Source organism: Pyxicephalus adspersus, chromosome 9 (assembly GCF_032062135.1).
Source record: "Pyxicephalus adspersus chromosome 9, UCB_Pads_2.0, whole genome shotgun sequence".
Lineage (NCBI taxonomy): Eukaryota > Metazoa > Chordata > Amphibia > Anura > Pyxicephalidae > Pyxicephalus > Pyxicephalus adspersus.
In genome coordinates this window covers 59,434,036-59,449,341 of record NC_092866.1, presented here as the reverse complement: position 1 = coordinate 59,449,341, position 15,306 = coordinate 59,434,036, and the positions used below count along the sequence as shown (strand labels likewise).

Below are 15,306 nucleotides of genomic sequence, written 5' to 3'. Positions count from 1 at the left end.
TCCCATGGGCAATGCATCTTGACATTTGTCATATGTCTCTTCTTCCCACACCTGTGCAGTCCCATAGACTTTACTGTGTCCAGGGGCAGTGGATAAAGGTGAATGGGCCCAAATCTATGGGCCTATATTGTGCAGGTGTGGGCAAGGGAGAAATCCTACAGCTGGCAGAAAACAAAAGTCAGGCGTGCAGTCCCATGGACTTCAATAGGTGAGTGGGTTAGATTGAGTCAAGTTAAAGGGAGTGGGTATAAAATTAATTCTTTAAACTAATTCTGCTCTTTGCACATTTATTTCAGTGCAGCATGTTCAGTGAATTTCCTGTTCCCCAGCTGCACACTTATTGAACATTCACTGCTCCAGTTGGCAGCTGTAGATGAACAGAAATATTTCTGGATATGGGAAGCATGTGACTCCCTCCCCTTCCATCCACTTGACGGTGTTGGTGATTAGTTGCACCCAGCACTGTCTTAAATATTCAGATCTGCTGCCAGTTTTATCTCGACCTTTGCAAATTAATTTTTGATCTGTCAGAAATCTCAAAACACTGCCCATGAGTACAATCTTTTACATGGTAATGTGCAGGAATGTTACTTTGTTGCAGCAGGGGACAAAGCCGGCTTGTAACGGATGGTGCCGTGCTTGCTTTACAACTGCCGAATGTATTATAAATGGTAACTGGCGTACACATCTCATGGTTGTACATGGCAGCTGCGCTCATTTGGCTAGTTTACCATTCAGTAGGTGATAGACCTGCAATGCAGCACAAAACAATATTCATAATTTCATGCATATGGGCAGCCCATTTGTCAATGCATTTACTCAATGCATGGTAGCAAAATGCACCTTGTGCACCTGGCCTTTGCACAAGAACTCGGCTCTGGAATAATCTCTCCCGCCATTGCTTCCTTTTCAGCGCTCAGCCAGTTAATCAGCGAGGAGTCTGGTATGTGTTTCAGGTTGGAGCAGCACGCAGTAACTGATCTCTCCATGGCGCTGGGTACGAGTACAGACAGAGGAGGAATACGCCGTGTCTTGGCCTCTCCCCACAATGCTATGTCTGTTCACATGTGCCGCAGCTGTTGGCCTCATTTCCCCCATCTGCGTGTGTCCGCTTGGCCTGGCTCGGATTCCCGGTCCTGCCTCACGTTCCTGACTATCACGAGTATTATAAAAGCTGCTTTCCCTACGCCATGCAAAGCGCAAACACACACAGCGGTCTAATCGCCAGTGGCACTTTGGCAGAAGCAAGGAAGATTCTAAATATTTAGCTGAATGCAACGTCTGTTAACCCTGTAACTACTCTGAGGCTTTAGGTGACCCCTAAATAGGGTTGTTACAGCCATTCTGGGCATCAGTTTACCCCAAAGATTACCGCTTTTTGGATATATATTTAATTTAAAGCGCAGCTGGCTAAGTATTGTCCTACCACACTACCCAGCACTGTTATCCATCCTTTGTCAATGGACCATTTGGATTGGTCCTGTCTGTTCCTGAGCTATTTAACTCTGTGTGTGTTCTGTTCGCTCCTGATTTTCTGCATCAGGACTGTTTTCTGAGGGCCAGAAAGCTTTTGCTTTGGTTCGGAGCTCTTTTGTGCTGCCATAGCTAGCAGGGTACTCGTAGTGCTTTCTGGTTGGGGCTGCAGGCCTGCCTTCGGAACGCAGTGCTCAGTGTTTTCAATAGAATACAAGGTTACATTCTGCACAAAGATTGTATGTTTGTAAATTCTGTATAGAGAAACTAGTATAAAATATGGCTGTAAGAAAACAGCCTGAACTGCTGCTGCTTTGATCTACCTACATGTCATTTTTGGTTCCTCCTGGTCCTCTTCTTCATCAGAGAATTTCATAACTTCTCCTAAAGTTTGTATGCTCCCTTGAAGAAGCCTTACGGCGAAACGCGTCGCTCAGAGAGATAACTGCGCTTTCTTAATAACGTCCAAGATAAAATACCTCAATAAAGTCTATTGATTTTTGCCAAAAATCCCTCTTTTTCCCTATTTTTACACTAAATAAGGACTCCTGAATTCTCCCAATTCACTTCTGGCACTTTGCCGAATACAATCACACTGTTCCCTATTGTTTATCTGGTCTGCAACAAACTTCTGAAAAGAAAACGCTAAGAGCTGCAAGATGTTTATTTAGAATGAAAAGCAGTCATGGGATGACATCAGCTGACCGAGTCGGTGCCATTCTTTCCTTCAAGACCGATACTCTTCCTGGACACGCGATTGCAGCAAAATGGAGTCACTATGACTATTCACAGTCTGATATTTTCCTTTATTTTGCAGAAGTTGTTTTTTTTTCTTTTATTACTTGCTGGTCATGTCCTATCCTCTCTGACCAATAAAGATGCGCCCAGTTCCTATTATAATCCACTCTTTGGACATTAGGGAGCTATGTACAATGCAGTTTTTTTGCAGTATCCTACACCTCCGTCCTGAAGGGAATCTGTATACTTCCCCATGTATGGCCAAACAACTAATTTGCCAATGAAAAATAAAGTACATAGGCTTGCAATAGTTAAGCCACCTTGACCCCTGTGGATCTTCATTCTCATGCAACAAGGACTGTAATATTTACTCTTTCTACATCATTTTACAATTTCCCTATATTTGTTAAAGAGGAACTAAACTGTGGATGCTGTGGTCACAAAAAAAAAAAAAAAAAACACTGGAGGAGAAGCAATAGTCGCCAGTACTGTCTGTGGTCTTTTACCTATTATGGATTTACCATGCCTTTTTCTGCACTGCGTCCGGGCACTGTCTTAGTCTAAGGTCAGATGAGTAGTGGGAACGGGAATTCCTGGGGGGCTCCTGGTGGTAACCTGGTTCTTAATGAGTTAGCAAGCGGCAGTGATCAGTACTCAGCACCTCACTACTGCCCCATTGATTCCATTTAAGTGGCAATGGGTAGGAAGCTGCGTGTAGCATCTCAACCACATGTGTGAGTAAGTGGTAACTTTGCTGCAACCTCACCGCCTATCAGAATATAGCCTGAGACATAATGGGACCCCAAATCTACAACATTGCAATCGTAATATTCCCACTGCCATTCTGTCAGTTGGCACCCTGGGTAATTGCTCAGTTTCTAAAACCAATCTGTGCCATTTTGGTAGAAGCAGGGATTTGATGCCCCATTTCAGAGCATCCAACCTGTTTTCACATATATTCTATCCTTTGTTGCATTATAGCGCTGTTGAACTTCATGATCAGTGCTTGAAAAAAAAAATTAATGGGTGACCTGGACTTTGGTAGAATCTGCCAACCCAATGTTGGCGATGTGTCCTATTGTCACTTTATTAACAGTAAGGTTTGCCTTTAATAAATTTCCACTGCTGCCCACCTGGGGGAACCCGCCTGGGATATTATTGGCTGCCTCCTCTGATGAGGTCCTCGTCTGTACATTTTGTGCACTCCTTTCTATAGGTAAGTCATATTCTGGGGTAATGCTGAAGGCCACCTTAAATTCAGGTCACCTGTAGGATTAAATGGGCCTGCTGCATCAATGAGTACTATATAGATGAGATTTTTGGAAGTTTGAGGAAGGATTGCATGAAATGTAAGTATTATCTCAGACAGTCCACATGCTTGGGGTTGGGGTATAATCTAGTAAAGGACAACTTCCTTAATGTTAAGGTTGCTTACAAGATTAACCTGGGCTCTGTAGTCCCTCAAATGCGATAAGCTCTCAGACTTCTTCAAATGTTTGGAAGGTTTCTATTTTAACAACCAAATAGCTTCTTCACAAATACGTCAACAGAAGAATGCGTCCTAGTGGTCAAACCAGCAAGAAAACTCCCATCCAGCCCTCCAGACATTTACAGCCTAATAGCCGCTCTCGGACAGCCGGGAGCATTTTGTTCCCTATTATTACACGGGACCGGAGCTGTACGTTATCGCTTTAACAACTCTGGAACAATCAACTTTCACCTAATAAAGACTTGATAGGACATTCTTTGGGGCCTCACTTGGAAATGAGGCTCGTTCCTTCCAGTGCTGAAAGTTTCATAAAATCCCAAGCGCATTTTGCTCTGGAACAGTCAAGAAAATAAAACAGAACAAGTTGAGCTTAGGACAAAGGGTGGAATTCTCTTTGTGGACAATGGAACATTTCCCCTCTATGCTGCTCCTCTATATCAAGGTTTCTCAACCAGGGATACGTAGAACCCTAGGGTACTTTCAGAAGCTGCTAGGGGTTCCTTGAGCAATGGGCAATTTGACCTCCCAAGTACTCCCCCCTGACCCTTTTAGCTGGGTGTACCAACGGCACTTTTCAGGAACCACCTGGCTGTTTTTGGATGGTCACGGAAGAGTTGGGTCACAATTTAGGGGCTTCCACCCACCTATTTTCTTCCCACCCATCCTAAAAAAAAATTCTGAGTTGAGCATTGATCTCCAATCAATTACAACTGACACAAATAAACTTTTTGGCTATCTGAAAAGGTGACATTCTTTCCAATAGCCAGCAATGTAAGAGGCATCTTCCCACTGAGCACCACACTAATGTACTATTATTATTATTAATAAACAGGAGTTATATACCACCAACATATTACGCAGAGCTGTACATTAAATAGGGGTTGCAAATGACAGACTAATACAGACAGTGATACAGGAGGAGGAGAGGACCCTGCCCCGAAGAGCTTACAATCTAATACGGTGAGCTGTGAATATTGGTATTATAGAAGGGGTTTACTGGAGACCAGAAAGTCATTTAAAGGGTTCCCCCATGTTGAGAAAGGCTGCTGTATACAGTACAGTGTATTGTCCCCATGGGACACAAAGTGTATCACTGCCAGGATCACCAGATCAAATGAAAGTATGAAAAAAGCAGTCATCTCATGCGAATTTGCAATATATTCATATTTTTGTTATTGGGTTGTTTATATTGCTATGTGTTCTAGAAAACGAAACACTATTTCGGTAGCAATAATCTGTATTTACAGTATATGTGAAAAGGTTTAAATTTGGGAAGGTTGATGAAAATTTAGGAAGCTTTTCAACCTCTCATAGATAAAAAGAAGTTAATAGATAAAAAACGAGAAATGTAGAGGCAAAAATCTCAATAGTGCTTCCAGAACCTCCTGTTTGCTTTATATTGGGCGTCCTGTGACCACACATCAAACCTCTTCTTTTCACGGACAAGGACGTATTTTAGAGCCGAAGCTTTAATGTAAAAGTACACAATGCAATACTAAGGCGTGGTTATAGTACAAGTACAAATCACTTTAATAGATTTGCAAATAAAACAATGGCGTCCATTGTTGTCCTAGGAATCTGGGCATGATGGTACACATTGGCTGTGTCTCTGATAATCAGATTATCTGCTTTAACATCCCCTGCGTTGATCTCGGTGTCTTGTCCCGTGGTTTGACAAAGGCCGTACGTTTTCTTAGGGGGCTCGCTGTCTGGCTCGGAGAGGGTGGAGGCCTGGGAACTCCGCTTTGGTTAAGTTCATTTCCATAGACATAATAGCGGCACAGACTCAAAGGGTCAGCTGCGGACGTGGCTCCCCCAGCTGCCAGACTGAATCCTTCTGCAGGCTTTTGTTGCCAGCCCCCGTGGCTAGTTCATTGATGCCAGCACATGGGGAAGGGTGACAACAGAGGGAGCGCTCGACGGATTGAGACACACAGAGGCCGTATTGTTCAGCCTGCGTAAAAGGCTCCATCTCCCAGCCCTCTTGTGACACAATACACATAATAACACACTGCCCAGACAAAGGACAGGTCCTCCTCTATCTCAAGCTTCTCCGCATGGACACAAAGGGACATCTTGCGACACTCCAATCGAAACTATTCACAATCGGGCCCGACGGAGCCTCCTGTGTGACAATGTGACCTTGAATTATCAGGGGGAATCCCACAAATTCTCCCCAACGCATAATAAATGTGACACATGCTTTAAAAAGAAACTCAAACCACTCATAACAAGAAGCTTCTAATTTGGGACAAATTCCCAACTGCTTCTTTTATTGTGCATTGTTCCCCTTTCGTTGCTTTTAGGGAAATTACGTTGGATACTTTGTGACCGGTTTCTTGTTAAAGTTTTGCTATGTGTGTGTTTGATTTTTTATATATAGAGCTGTTTGTTTTTGAGTCATTTATGTACAGTAATGTTTGTGTATCTCTTGCAACAACCTTTCTTTTAGGTTTTATTTTTTATGTTCACATGATAAACATAAAAACCCTTGATGACCTTGTGATCACAGATGAGGTTTCACATGTAGCTGAACCCAAATTGGCAAGTGATTTAATGTACAATGCTGCGTAATATGTTGGCGTTGTATAAATTCTGTTTATTACATTTTATTATTAATATTAATAATAATAATAATAATAATAATAATAATATTTGAATGGGTTCAGACTTTGACATCTGAGGCTTCCATATTTCCAAGCCAAGTAAGGCCATATTAGAAGATTGGCTGCTAATTTTTTATTTCACCGACCATCCTATTAACTTTTCATTTGGATATCCAAAATCACACCACACTATTCTGCCCTTTTGATCATAGGATTCGGAAGGGGCGTAGCACGGGACAGATAGGAGCTTCCGATCGAACTTCTCTATTGCTTGTACATTATAAACACATCCAATCGAAGACCCAAAAACTGGTCGCATATGATTGATTGGCTGTTGAATTCATTCATTTTCGGTCATTAGCTCAGATCGTAAATTGGATCCAAACTAAAAAATGGCCCATGTCTACTAAGCCTATGTGTACAGCATTCTGCCCTATTGTTGGGGTTGGGATGGGGTGACCCACAAAACATGCAGAAGCTTTGGATTGCATTTGTTATGTTGTTTGTACACAGGACATAGCTTGGTATTTACCAACATATCCGATCGAAATTGTTATGATCATTCGACTCGGATCTGATCATTTTATTAGATTTGTATTGGAACTGGACTAATATTTAAAACTGAAATACAGGTTTATGTTTCCATATGGGCATGTGATTGAGTAGTTACTTGTTGCCTTGTGTTTACTTGTGTTACCAGGCCATGCAATGCCTGAAGAAGACTTCCATAGCTGATCTCCTCCTAGATAATGCCGCCGTCACTGCAATACCAAGTTTCAATGAAAAGCATTGAAGCCATTGCATCAACATGACAGCCAGGCAATGGAGATTTTCTTTCTCATGGTTGTGTTGTCAGAAATAAGAAGGAATTTCTCCTGATTGGTATCACAGCTGTAATACCCCTTCCTCTAGCCCATCCAAAAACCAATTATCTGCAGTCCCAGATTAAATAATCTGTACGTGTCACTTGGTAGAAGTATAATCTGAGTGTTGAGATGCAGGACAGAAGTGCGTTAGGAAAACAAAACTCACTCCCCAAGCTGTGGGATGTCTCGGCTTGTCCTGCACGCTACAAATGCCATGTAAGAATCTCATGACCAAAGAACCATGAAACTGCAGGCTGAGCATATCAGGGCTGGATTAACCCCTTCCTTACCATTTTCCTCACTGTATGGGTCTGATTTATTAAAGCTCCCTGAACCTGGAGATGACTATCATAGGAGAACCTGAGTGATCCAGCAATCCTTCAGTGGATTTCCTAAAAATCATTTTAGTAGCTGGCAAAATGTTCAGTGCTGGGCCACATCTGATTACTCCAGTAAAGGATTGTGCCATGATAGCCCATCTTTACCAGATCCTGTATCTATTCTGTAGATGGAAAAACATTTAGGCAGTGCAGTTCAGCTAGCAGAGAGTCTAATCACAACCCTGATTGTCTTCACTACATTTAAAATGTAAAGTCAAGAATAAAATTGTAACTGCAGTTTACCATTCTTTAGATTTGATGTGTAAAACTTTTCTTTAGTGCTGCAGCTTCCTGTAATAAAGACCGGTCACTGCAGCTCTCTGTCCTTGTGTAGGGTGCGTGGTCTTGTACCCGCCCCCTTCTGCAGTTTTCTTAGGCAACCTGTAATAGGTGGGGCTTATGACCCCTCCCACAGCTCTTCTTGCTCCAGGTTCTGTGCAGCACAGTAATATCTGGGTTTGCAAAGCTATATAGTGCACACAAAGTGGATTTATACCATTTGTGGCCATTGAGGTACTGTATATATTTAATTGATTGTTTTTTTAAGTAAGGCAATAAAGCAAAACGAATTTTCATGTTTGCAGGCAAGCTTTTGCCATAACATATATGCTCATTATGACACTCCCATGCATCCTACCTAGAGGTCACAGGGCTGCGTTCATCCTGCTCTTTAACCCAATGATTGTCTTATGTTCCTCTACAAAGCTCTTGGCCGCTGGATGAGCTTTTTTGGCTGAAACAAAACCTTTTGTACCAATGACAATTCCACTCAGCAAAACTGATATAAACTCTGTGTAATAGTTGCATGTGCTTTATATTTCCTGTTATTTTGCATAGTCTACAGTATTCAATTATTTCTAATCAGAATTTGTTCTCCTCCTCAGGATCTAAAACACAGAGAAGATGGCAAGCGGAGGATGTATGAAAGTGACCAAATATTTCCTGTTCCTATTTAACCTCCTGTTCTTTGTAAGTACCACTTGTAGAAATGAATATGTAAAGTCACCATACCCAGCCTTTGTTTTTAGAGACAACAGTGTTCTCCCCAGCCCCTTTTAGCTGGGCGCACCACCCGGCTGTTTTTGGGTGATTACTGATCAGTTGGGTCACAATACAGGGGCTGCCACCCACCTATAGCTTCTTCCTATCCAGATTAAAAGTTTCTTGGGAGAATACTGGACATACTTGTTGAAGGAAAAAAGTGTTGTATATGAAAAATGTGTTTTCCAGCACAATGTGAATTTGTGGTTTATTATTTTGTGATTTACCAATTCATATTATCCCATTGAGGTAGATTGTTCTCCAGTTCTCCACCCCGCTGTTATCGGAGTGTTACAGCTATCCTCACACTCATTGTTTCGTTAATTACTATTTTTTCTGAGAGTGGTACAAAGTTTGTCCCATCCTGTGCAGTGCACCATCTACACAGAACTGCACTTACGGGGCATCTCCGAAGATCCTCCATGCTGTATCCCCACCACTGGCTTGTATGTATGGACTTTGTTCAGTATGTATAGGAGAGGAGTGCAGAGGGGATGACCTAGATAAGTACCCCTAATATAAAACCCTATGGACATAGCTGATCCAGAGGAAGGCAAAAAAACTCTGGTTTAATTTGCTCCCAACAGGGGGAAAAAAAATCCTTCCAGATTCCATGAGGCAATCGGATGTTTTTGTTATCTCTGTTATCTTTACTTTAAATCCTTAATCCCCAGTTATATTCTGTGGTTCTAGAAATCATTTAGCTTTTCCCTAAAGCAATCTATAGTAGTTGCTGAAACTACTTCCTCAGGGAGACGATTCCACATTTTCACACACCTTACAGTGAAGAATCCCTTCCTTATCCAGAGCTTAAACTTCTTTTCTTCCAGACGCAAAGAGCGCCCCCCTGTGCTCTGTAATGGTCTTAAAATGAATAAGTTGAACTTCTATCACATATAATAATATATACAAATACAACATTATTATAGAAAAGGAAGCTGTTTAAAGGGTTTGTGTTCCTGTCCATTTGTGCTCTGCCACACAGCACAGCCTGGTTTGACAGTGCAGAAGACTTGGTTCCACTTTTTCAAAAGCCCGATCAGTCAGGTCATTATTATTGCAGAAAGGGATAGGTGATGTCCCTTCTGCAACAACCTGCCTAAGGTTTCGCTCCAGGTTTCTGACATAAAAGCTGAGCTGTGCATGAGCAATGTCCGCTTTGGTTGCCCGAAAACCTGGCTTCTGGCGGAAGTTATGTCATCCTGGCACCGCCAAGCATGATGGCCGAAGACTATCTCTGGGACAACGGAAGGAAGATGGCGGTGCGCTGTGGCAGATGGGGGAATCGCTCAGCTTTAAGGAACACTTACAGTTCTTGTACCTCCCTCAAGTTTTAACGGAATTGTGAAAGCTCATCTCTCTGTTACTTCTCTCTCCTGCAGTTGGTATGCTCCTGGTTAGCACATGCTTGCTTCTTCCTCTTGAGCTCAATGAGCTCTGCTGTATATAGATTATAAAAGGCTGATTCCCAGTCACTGCGTAAGAAAATAAAATAAATAAATAATATATATATATATATATATATATATATATATATATATATATATCATTGCAAAGCTGCATCAACTTAAATCTTTCATATCTGCCTAGAGTTTAGCTTAAAGATTCTTTCCAGTAGTGAAAGTTTTTGGATGGGACGGGTTCTTTTTAACGCCACAATATGACATGTTCAATAAAATCTTTACATAAACCTTTCATTGGTGTAACCCAATTCACGTCATTTTATAATAAATTTTTAACTGGTTAACAAGATTCTTCCAAAATGGTGTTGTGCTAATAAAACAAGCCTTGACCCTGGAAGCTATGTGCTTCCTTATGTGTAATTAAATGATAACTATTATTATATGACATGTTTTATAGCAGGGGGAAAAAACATCTCGTTGCATACCTCTGCGTAAAACTTTAAAATTAAAGGGTCATTCCTTGTGAAGCTCATTATAACAGGTTTGGTTACATACCTGAGGGTTCAATCACATGGTCATTTTTTCTCTACCATAGTCATGTGTCATTATTACCGTCTAAGGTCAATTTTTTTTTGGGGGGGAGCCAATTGCATGTTTTTGGAATGTGGGAGGAAACCAGAAACCCATGCAGAAACAGGGAGAACCTGAAAACTTCATGCAGATAGTGTCCTGGCCGAGGTTCGAACCTGGGACCCATTGCTGCAAAGGCCAGAGGATAACCACTGAGCCACCATAGATTCGATGGAGAATGTAATAAAGAGAGAGCAAAAACGTTTAGGGTGGACAAGAAGAGCCAGGAATTTTGCCCACGGGAGTATTCAAAACGGGAAAAGAAGGGTGTTTATTTAGCCCACCAGGTTCCAAGTGAAACTAATATCACATTTTGGATGGACTCACTTCAGTGGCAGTAAAACCTCACCAGAGTCCGAAACCTTACTTATTCTATCTAAAATAGGATTGGGGTTTGGATACGCTTTGACTGGCCAATATTCAGATTCTATTATGGAAGCCCTATACTGCAAATGGCAGCATCAAATCTCAGTGAGGTTCTTTTCTGTGACAAGTCCTATCTGAAAGATTGATTGCAACTTGTGACCGTTTCCTCTCCTTGGTGATGCGCTCCTATCTCTGTTTTGTACTAAACTAAGAAGAGATAAGGTCTGAGATCTGTGGTTTCCTGTTTCTAAACCTTGCACATCGTTTTTCAGAAAGCAGGATCCGATCTCCCGGCTTTTCTGTTTTCATAACTGTAAAAATATTCACTGCTAGATTTAAAGGGAGTGAATAATACAGCAACATTCAATCAAGTTCGTGTACAGATTCAGATGTTTCTGCAAGCAGGGATTTATTAAGATTGTGATTTGCATCAGTATTCTATATTTTCTAGTTAAGCCCATTAGGAAGGAAAATTTCTATACATACATACACAATGTTCTCCCCAGACCTTTTTAGCTGGGCGCACCACCCGGCACTTTTTCGTAACCATCCGGCTGTTTTTGGGTGCTTACTGAAAAGTTGGGTCACAATACTGGGGGTCCACCTAACTTAAAAACAAATTCTAGGGAGAATAATGCATACATATATACATTCTTAAGAAGCATTTTAGGATAACTGAAACCTTTTGTCATATTTGCAGAAAGGGACAGACAATATCTTTTCTGCAATAATCCTTCTTTCTTGCCTGATTACCCTGTGGAACTGGCAATAAAGCTGAGTTAGGTATGTGAGCTCAGTTTTGGTTGTTGGCATACCCGGCAATCCGAGCTTCCTTAACTTGTGTGCTCCATGTTGGAGTTATGTCAGCCATGTCTGGCAAATCAAGTTGACTGAAAATTGCAATTAGGAAGTAAAGAAAGCAAAAGATGGCGGCACCTTGTGCCGAAATGGAGACAGGTGTGTATAGCAGGGATTAGTTTTGTAATAAGCCCTTTTAAAGCTCATCTCCTGATATGTTCTTTTTTCCTAAACTCCAACTTCCGATCTTCCGATCATCTTTTTTACAGTTTACAGTCTATACTCTTTATATTCCATTGGGATGCCGCTTCTTCAAGATCATATCACATCCTTGAGTTATCACACACTACATTTCCAGTGATTCCTCTGAATGGTTTCCATGTTTATGCATGGACCCACTGGTGGCCCACTGGCAGTGGACATGCTAGTGGCAGGCTATTGGTCTACTTCCAACCAAAAATGTCCCTGCCTATGCAAATCCTTTGCTTTAGAAGTGTGTATCTTAGTAACTATACCAGTCTAGACTTAGAGACATGGAAGATTAAAGGATCTTTATTGCCTATAGACTGGAAAATTGTAGGTTTTGCTCAGAGTCCAGCTTTAAGTAAAGCTCCTGTGCTTTACTTTTGAATCCCTCTACAGATCTTGTCCCACTTACCTTTCTGACCTGATAAAAAAAATCCCCTCCGGCCACTATTTTTGCTCCTCCAATGACCTACTAATGACTTCCTCACTCATAACCCCATCACATGCACAGCTCCAAGACTTTTTTAGAGCTGCCCCGACTCTCTGGAATGGTCTTCCTCGTCGTATTCGTCTTGCTCCTACTTTCTGCTCATTTAAAGGATCACTCAAAATCCATCTTTTCAAACTTGCCTACCTGTCTTCTTCTGTCACTTAAACCCTTACTACTTTCCATCATTTCATATCCCTCTCCTATTATTTGCTACTTCCCCACCTTATAGATTGTAAGCTCTTCGGGGCAGGGTCTTCTCCTCCCCCTGTGTCACTGTCAGTATCTGTCTGTCATTTGCAACCCCTTATTAATGAATGGGAATTCATATACAGTATATGTACCAAGCAAAGGTTGCTGTATCTGTTGTTTTTAATACATTTATGTCCATTGGTGAGAGTACTTTCCCCTCTGTGCTTTGCACTGGTTTAGTGGGGCTTTTTGACTGCTTCTTTACCCCTAATTTTAATTTATATTTTCCAAAATTCTGTATGCAGGATCTTATAAAGACATTGTATCCAATAATCTGTCCGTGTTTTCCTTTGCTGCAAACCCTACAACTTTTTTCATTTATTTCTCATCAGTGCAACAATAAGTTTTTTTGAGCCGTAGTAAGCCATAGTAAGGCGTTTAGTTGAGCCGGAGTGCACGGTCTATTTAGGAATTCCTGCTTTGTGCACAGACCAGCTGTCAGTACCGTGTAACAGTTCTGTAGCCCATCAATGGTAAATATGGTGTATTGGAGAATAAGCAGAGAAGGGGTGCTGGATATGATGCAGCTGTTTGCCTCCCCAAGATCTAAAGCTGACAGCTGGATGTGTCCTGGGAATTCTGAGAATGTATTTCCTCCTGGGAATAATTCCCTTTGTAACTTCAGCTTTCTAAGTTGTTTATTACTGAAATTTATATAGAAAAAGGGAAGAGATTACTAATCAAATTCCACTGATCAAATTGGGCCACATACCCCGATATAAATCAATGTGAGTAGCAAAAATAAAAGAGAAAAATCCAGGGTTTTTGTTTTTTTGGCAATAAATTCAAAATAGTGTACAATTTTTTCTGATTTCAGGAATATACATAACACAAAATGATTGTCATTTTACAAACTAACATAGTTGAGGTCAACCCCACTGTGTTCTAAAGCGCGGAGGTTCCTTTTGACCTGTAGGCTAGACATAACATCCCTGAATATATTAAGCAATTACTATGTCCCGACGCGTTCCGCCTCTGAGGACTTCTTCAGGGAACTTCGTATAGGAAGGTATATTGCTGGATGATGATATAAGATGGTCAAGGATGAGGAAGGGATTCTATTCAATGAAGGGTGCACTTAAAAGTGACACTGATGTCTGATAATGCTGTGAATGAAAGTGCAGAGCAGTTGCGTGCAGCAGAGGCGCTGTGTGGGAAAAAAAACCAGCATTACTCAACTTTGCATTAACTACAGTAAAGCTTTAAGAAGTTGTCACAAACTCTGGAAAAAAAGGAGGATTGTGCCTTGATTTAGGATCATTGTTGGAACTTTGGGAATCACTGTTTTATTCCCCCAAGGCAGATAGATGTACATTTTGAGCTGCCAGTTTATAGCTCAGATACTAAGGATTTTATTCCACTAATACGAGGAATACCACCCTCATTTGAAGAATTTTTGATCAAAATAAAATACCCTCAGCTTTCTAAAGGTACTTTATTCCTTTAAACACATATAGTGCATTTTAGTTCCTTCAAGGCAACCTTAACCCTAACCTGCTAGGTTAATTGATTCAATTGATAATCCATTGGAGACATTGATTTTCTAAATTCTCCCATGATGTCCAACAAGTCCAAAATCTCTTCTTAACTTAACATCAAGTGTTGTATCTGTTCTTATATCCAGAGGCAAGTTCCATCTACTTGCCTTGTAGGAGAGTTACTCTTTGGGCAGTATATCACAAGGTACAATGGGAGCTTTGAAGAATACTTCTCCAGGAAGATGGGAAAACCTGGGGCCATTGGGAAGAACCCCTCCGGGGAGGTTGTTTTCTAAAGAAATATGTTACAAGCCAAGAGCTGGGAAGGCAAAGATCTTCGTATTCTCCCCAGATTTTTTAGGCTGGGTGGGAAGAAGCTGTAGGTGGGTGGTGACCCAACTATTCAGTAACCACCCAAAAACACCGGGTGATTACAGAAAGTTGCTGGGTGGTACGCCAAGGTAAAAGGGGCAGGGGAGAACATTGGATCTCATTATGGCAGCCTGGGAATGCCAGAGAATTGCTATGGTTTGAGACCCAAGTGTTAGTAGCTTGAAACCCAGATTTTCTTTTGTATCTATTTCCTACGGCGGATCTTATGGCCAGCTAAGTGCAACTTTTATATCCAGCCACAAGGCCTTCCGTGTAAGTATAGAGCAAAGTTGTAATAGCACTTTTGCATAGGCACTTATACTCTAGAGAAGTATAAGAGTTGAGGATCAGTGGTGGACTTCAGGTTTTTTTTCTCTTCCACCCCAGAGGTCTCTTTCTAAGAGCTTTCACCTAGTACCTAACCCAAATTCCTAACAATCAGGATCTGCCGTGTATGTCCTAAGTGGATCAGAATACCTTGCCCATATCAGGAGCCTTTCTACAAAGGTAGTTCTAGAAAATAATCCTTTCTCTTCGAAGGAGTATCAGAATCCTTGTGCACTTTTTTTGTTTTTGATCCTGAAACAACTGCATTCATTTTGAGATAAATAGTTGTATAATTTGAGTTTGTGCTATATATCAACAGTTCTGGATGCACAGTTGGTCCAAGGGCATAAAGGA

General features: G+C 41.3%; 1 protein-coding gene across 1 annotated transcript in view; it reads left to right on the top strand.

Moving 5' to 3' along the window:
• Positions 1 to 15,306, top strand: part of CD82 (CD82 molecule) — a 59,879-nt gene that overhangs the window by 24,781 nt on the left and 19,792 nt on the right. The window contains exon 2 of the mRNA XM_072422168.1: positions 8,437 to 8,521. Coding sequence (XP_072278269.1) covers positions 8,456 to 8,521 — 66 coding nt within the window. The 5' untranslated portion in view covers positions 8,437 to 8,455. The remainder of the gene's footprint in view (positions 1 to 8,436; positions 8,522 to 15,306) is intronic.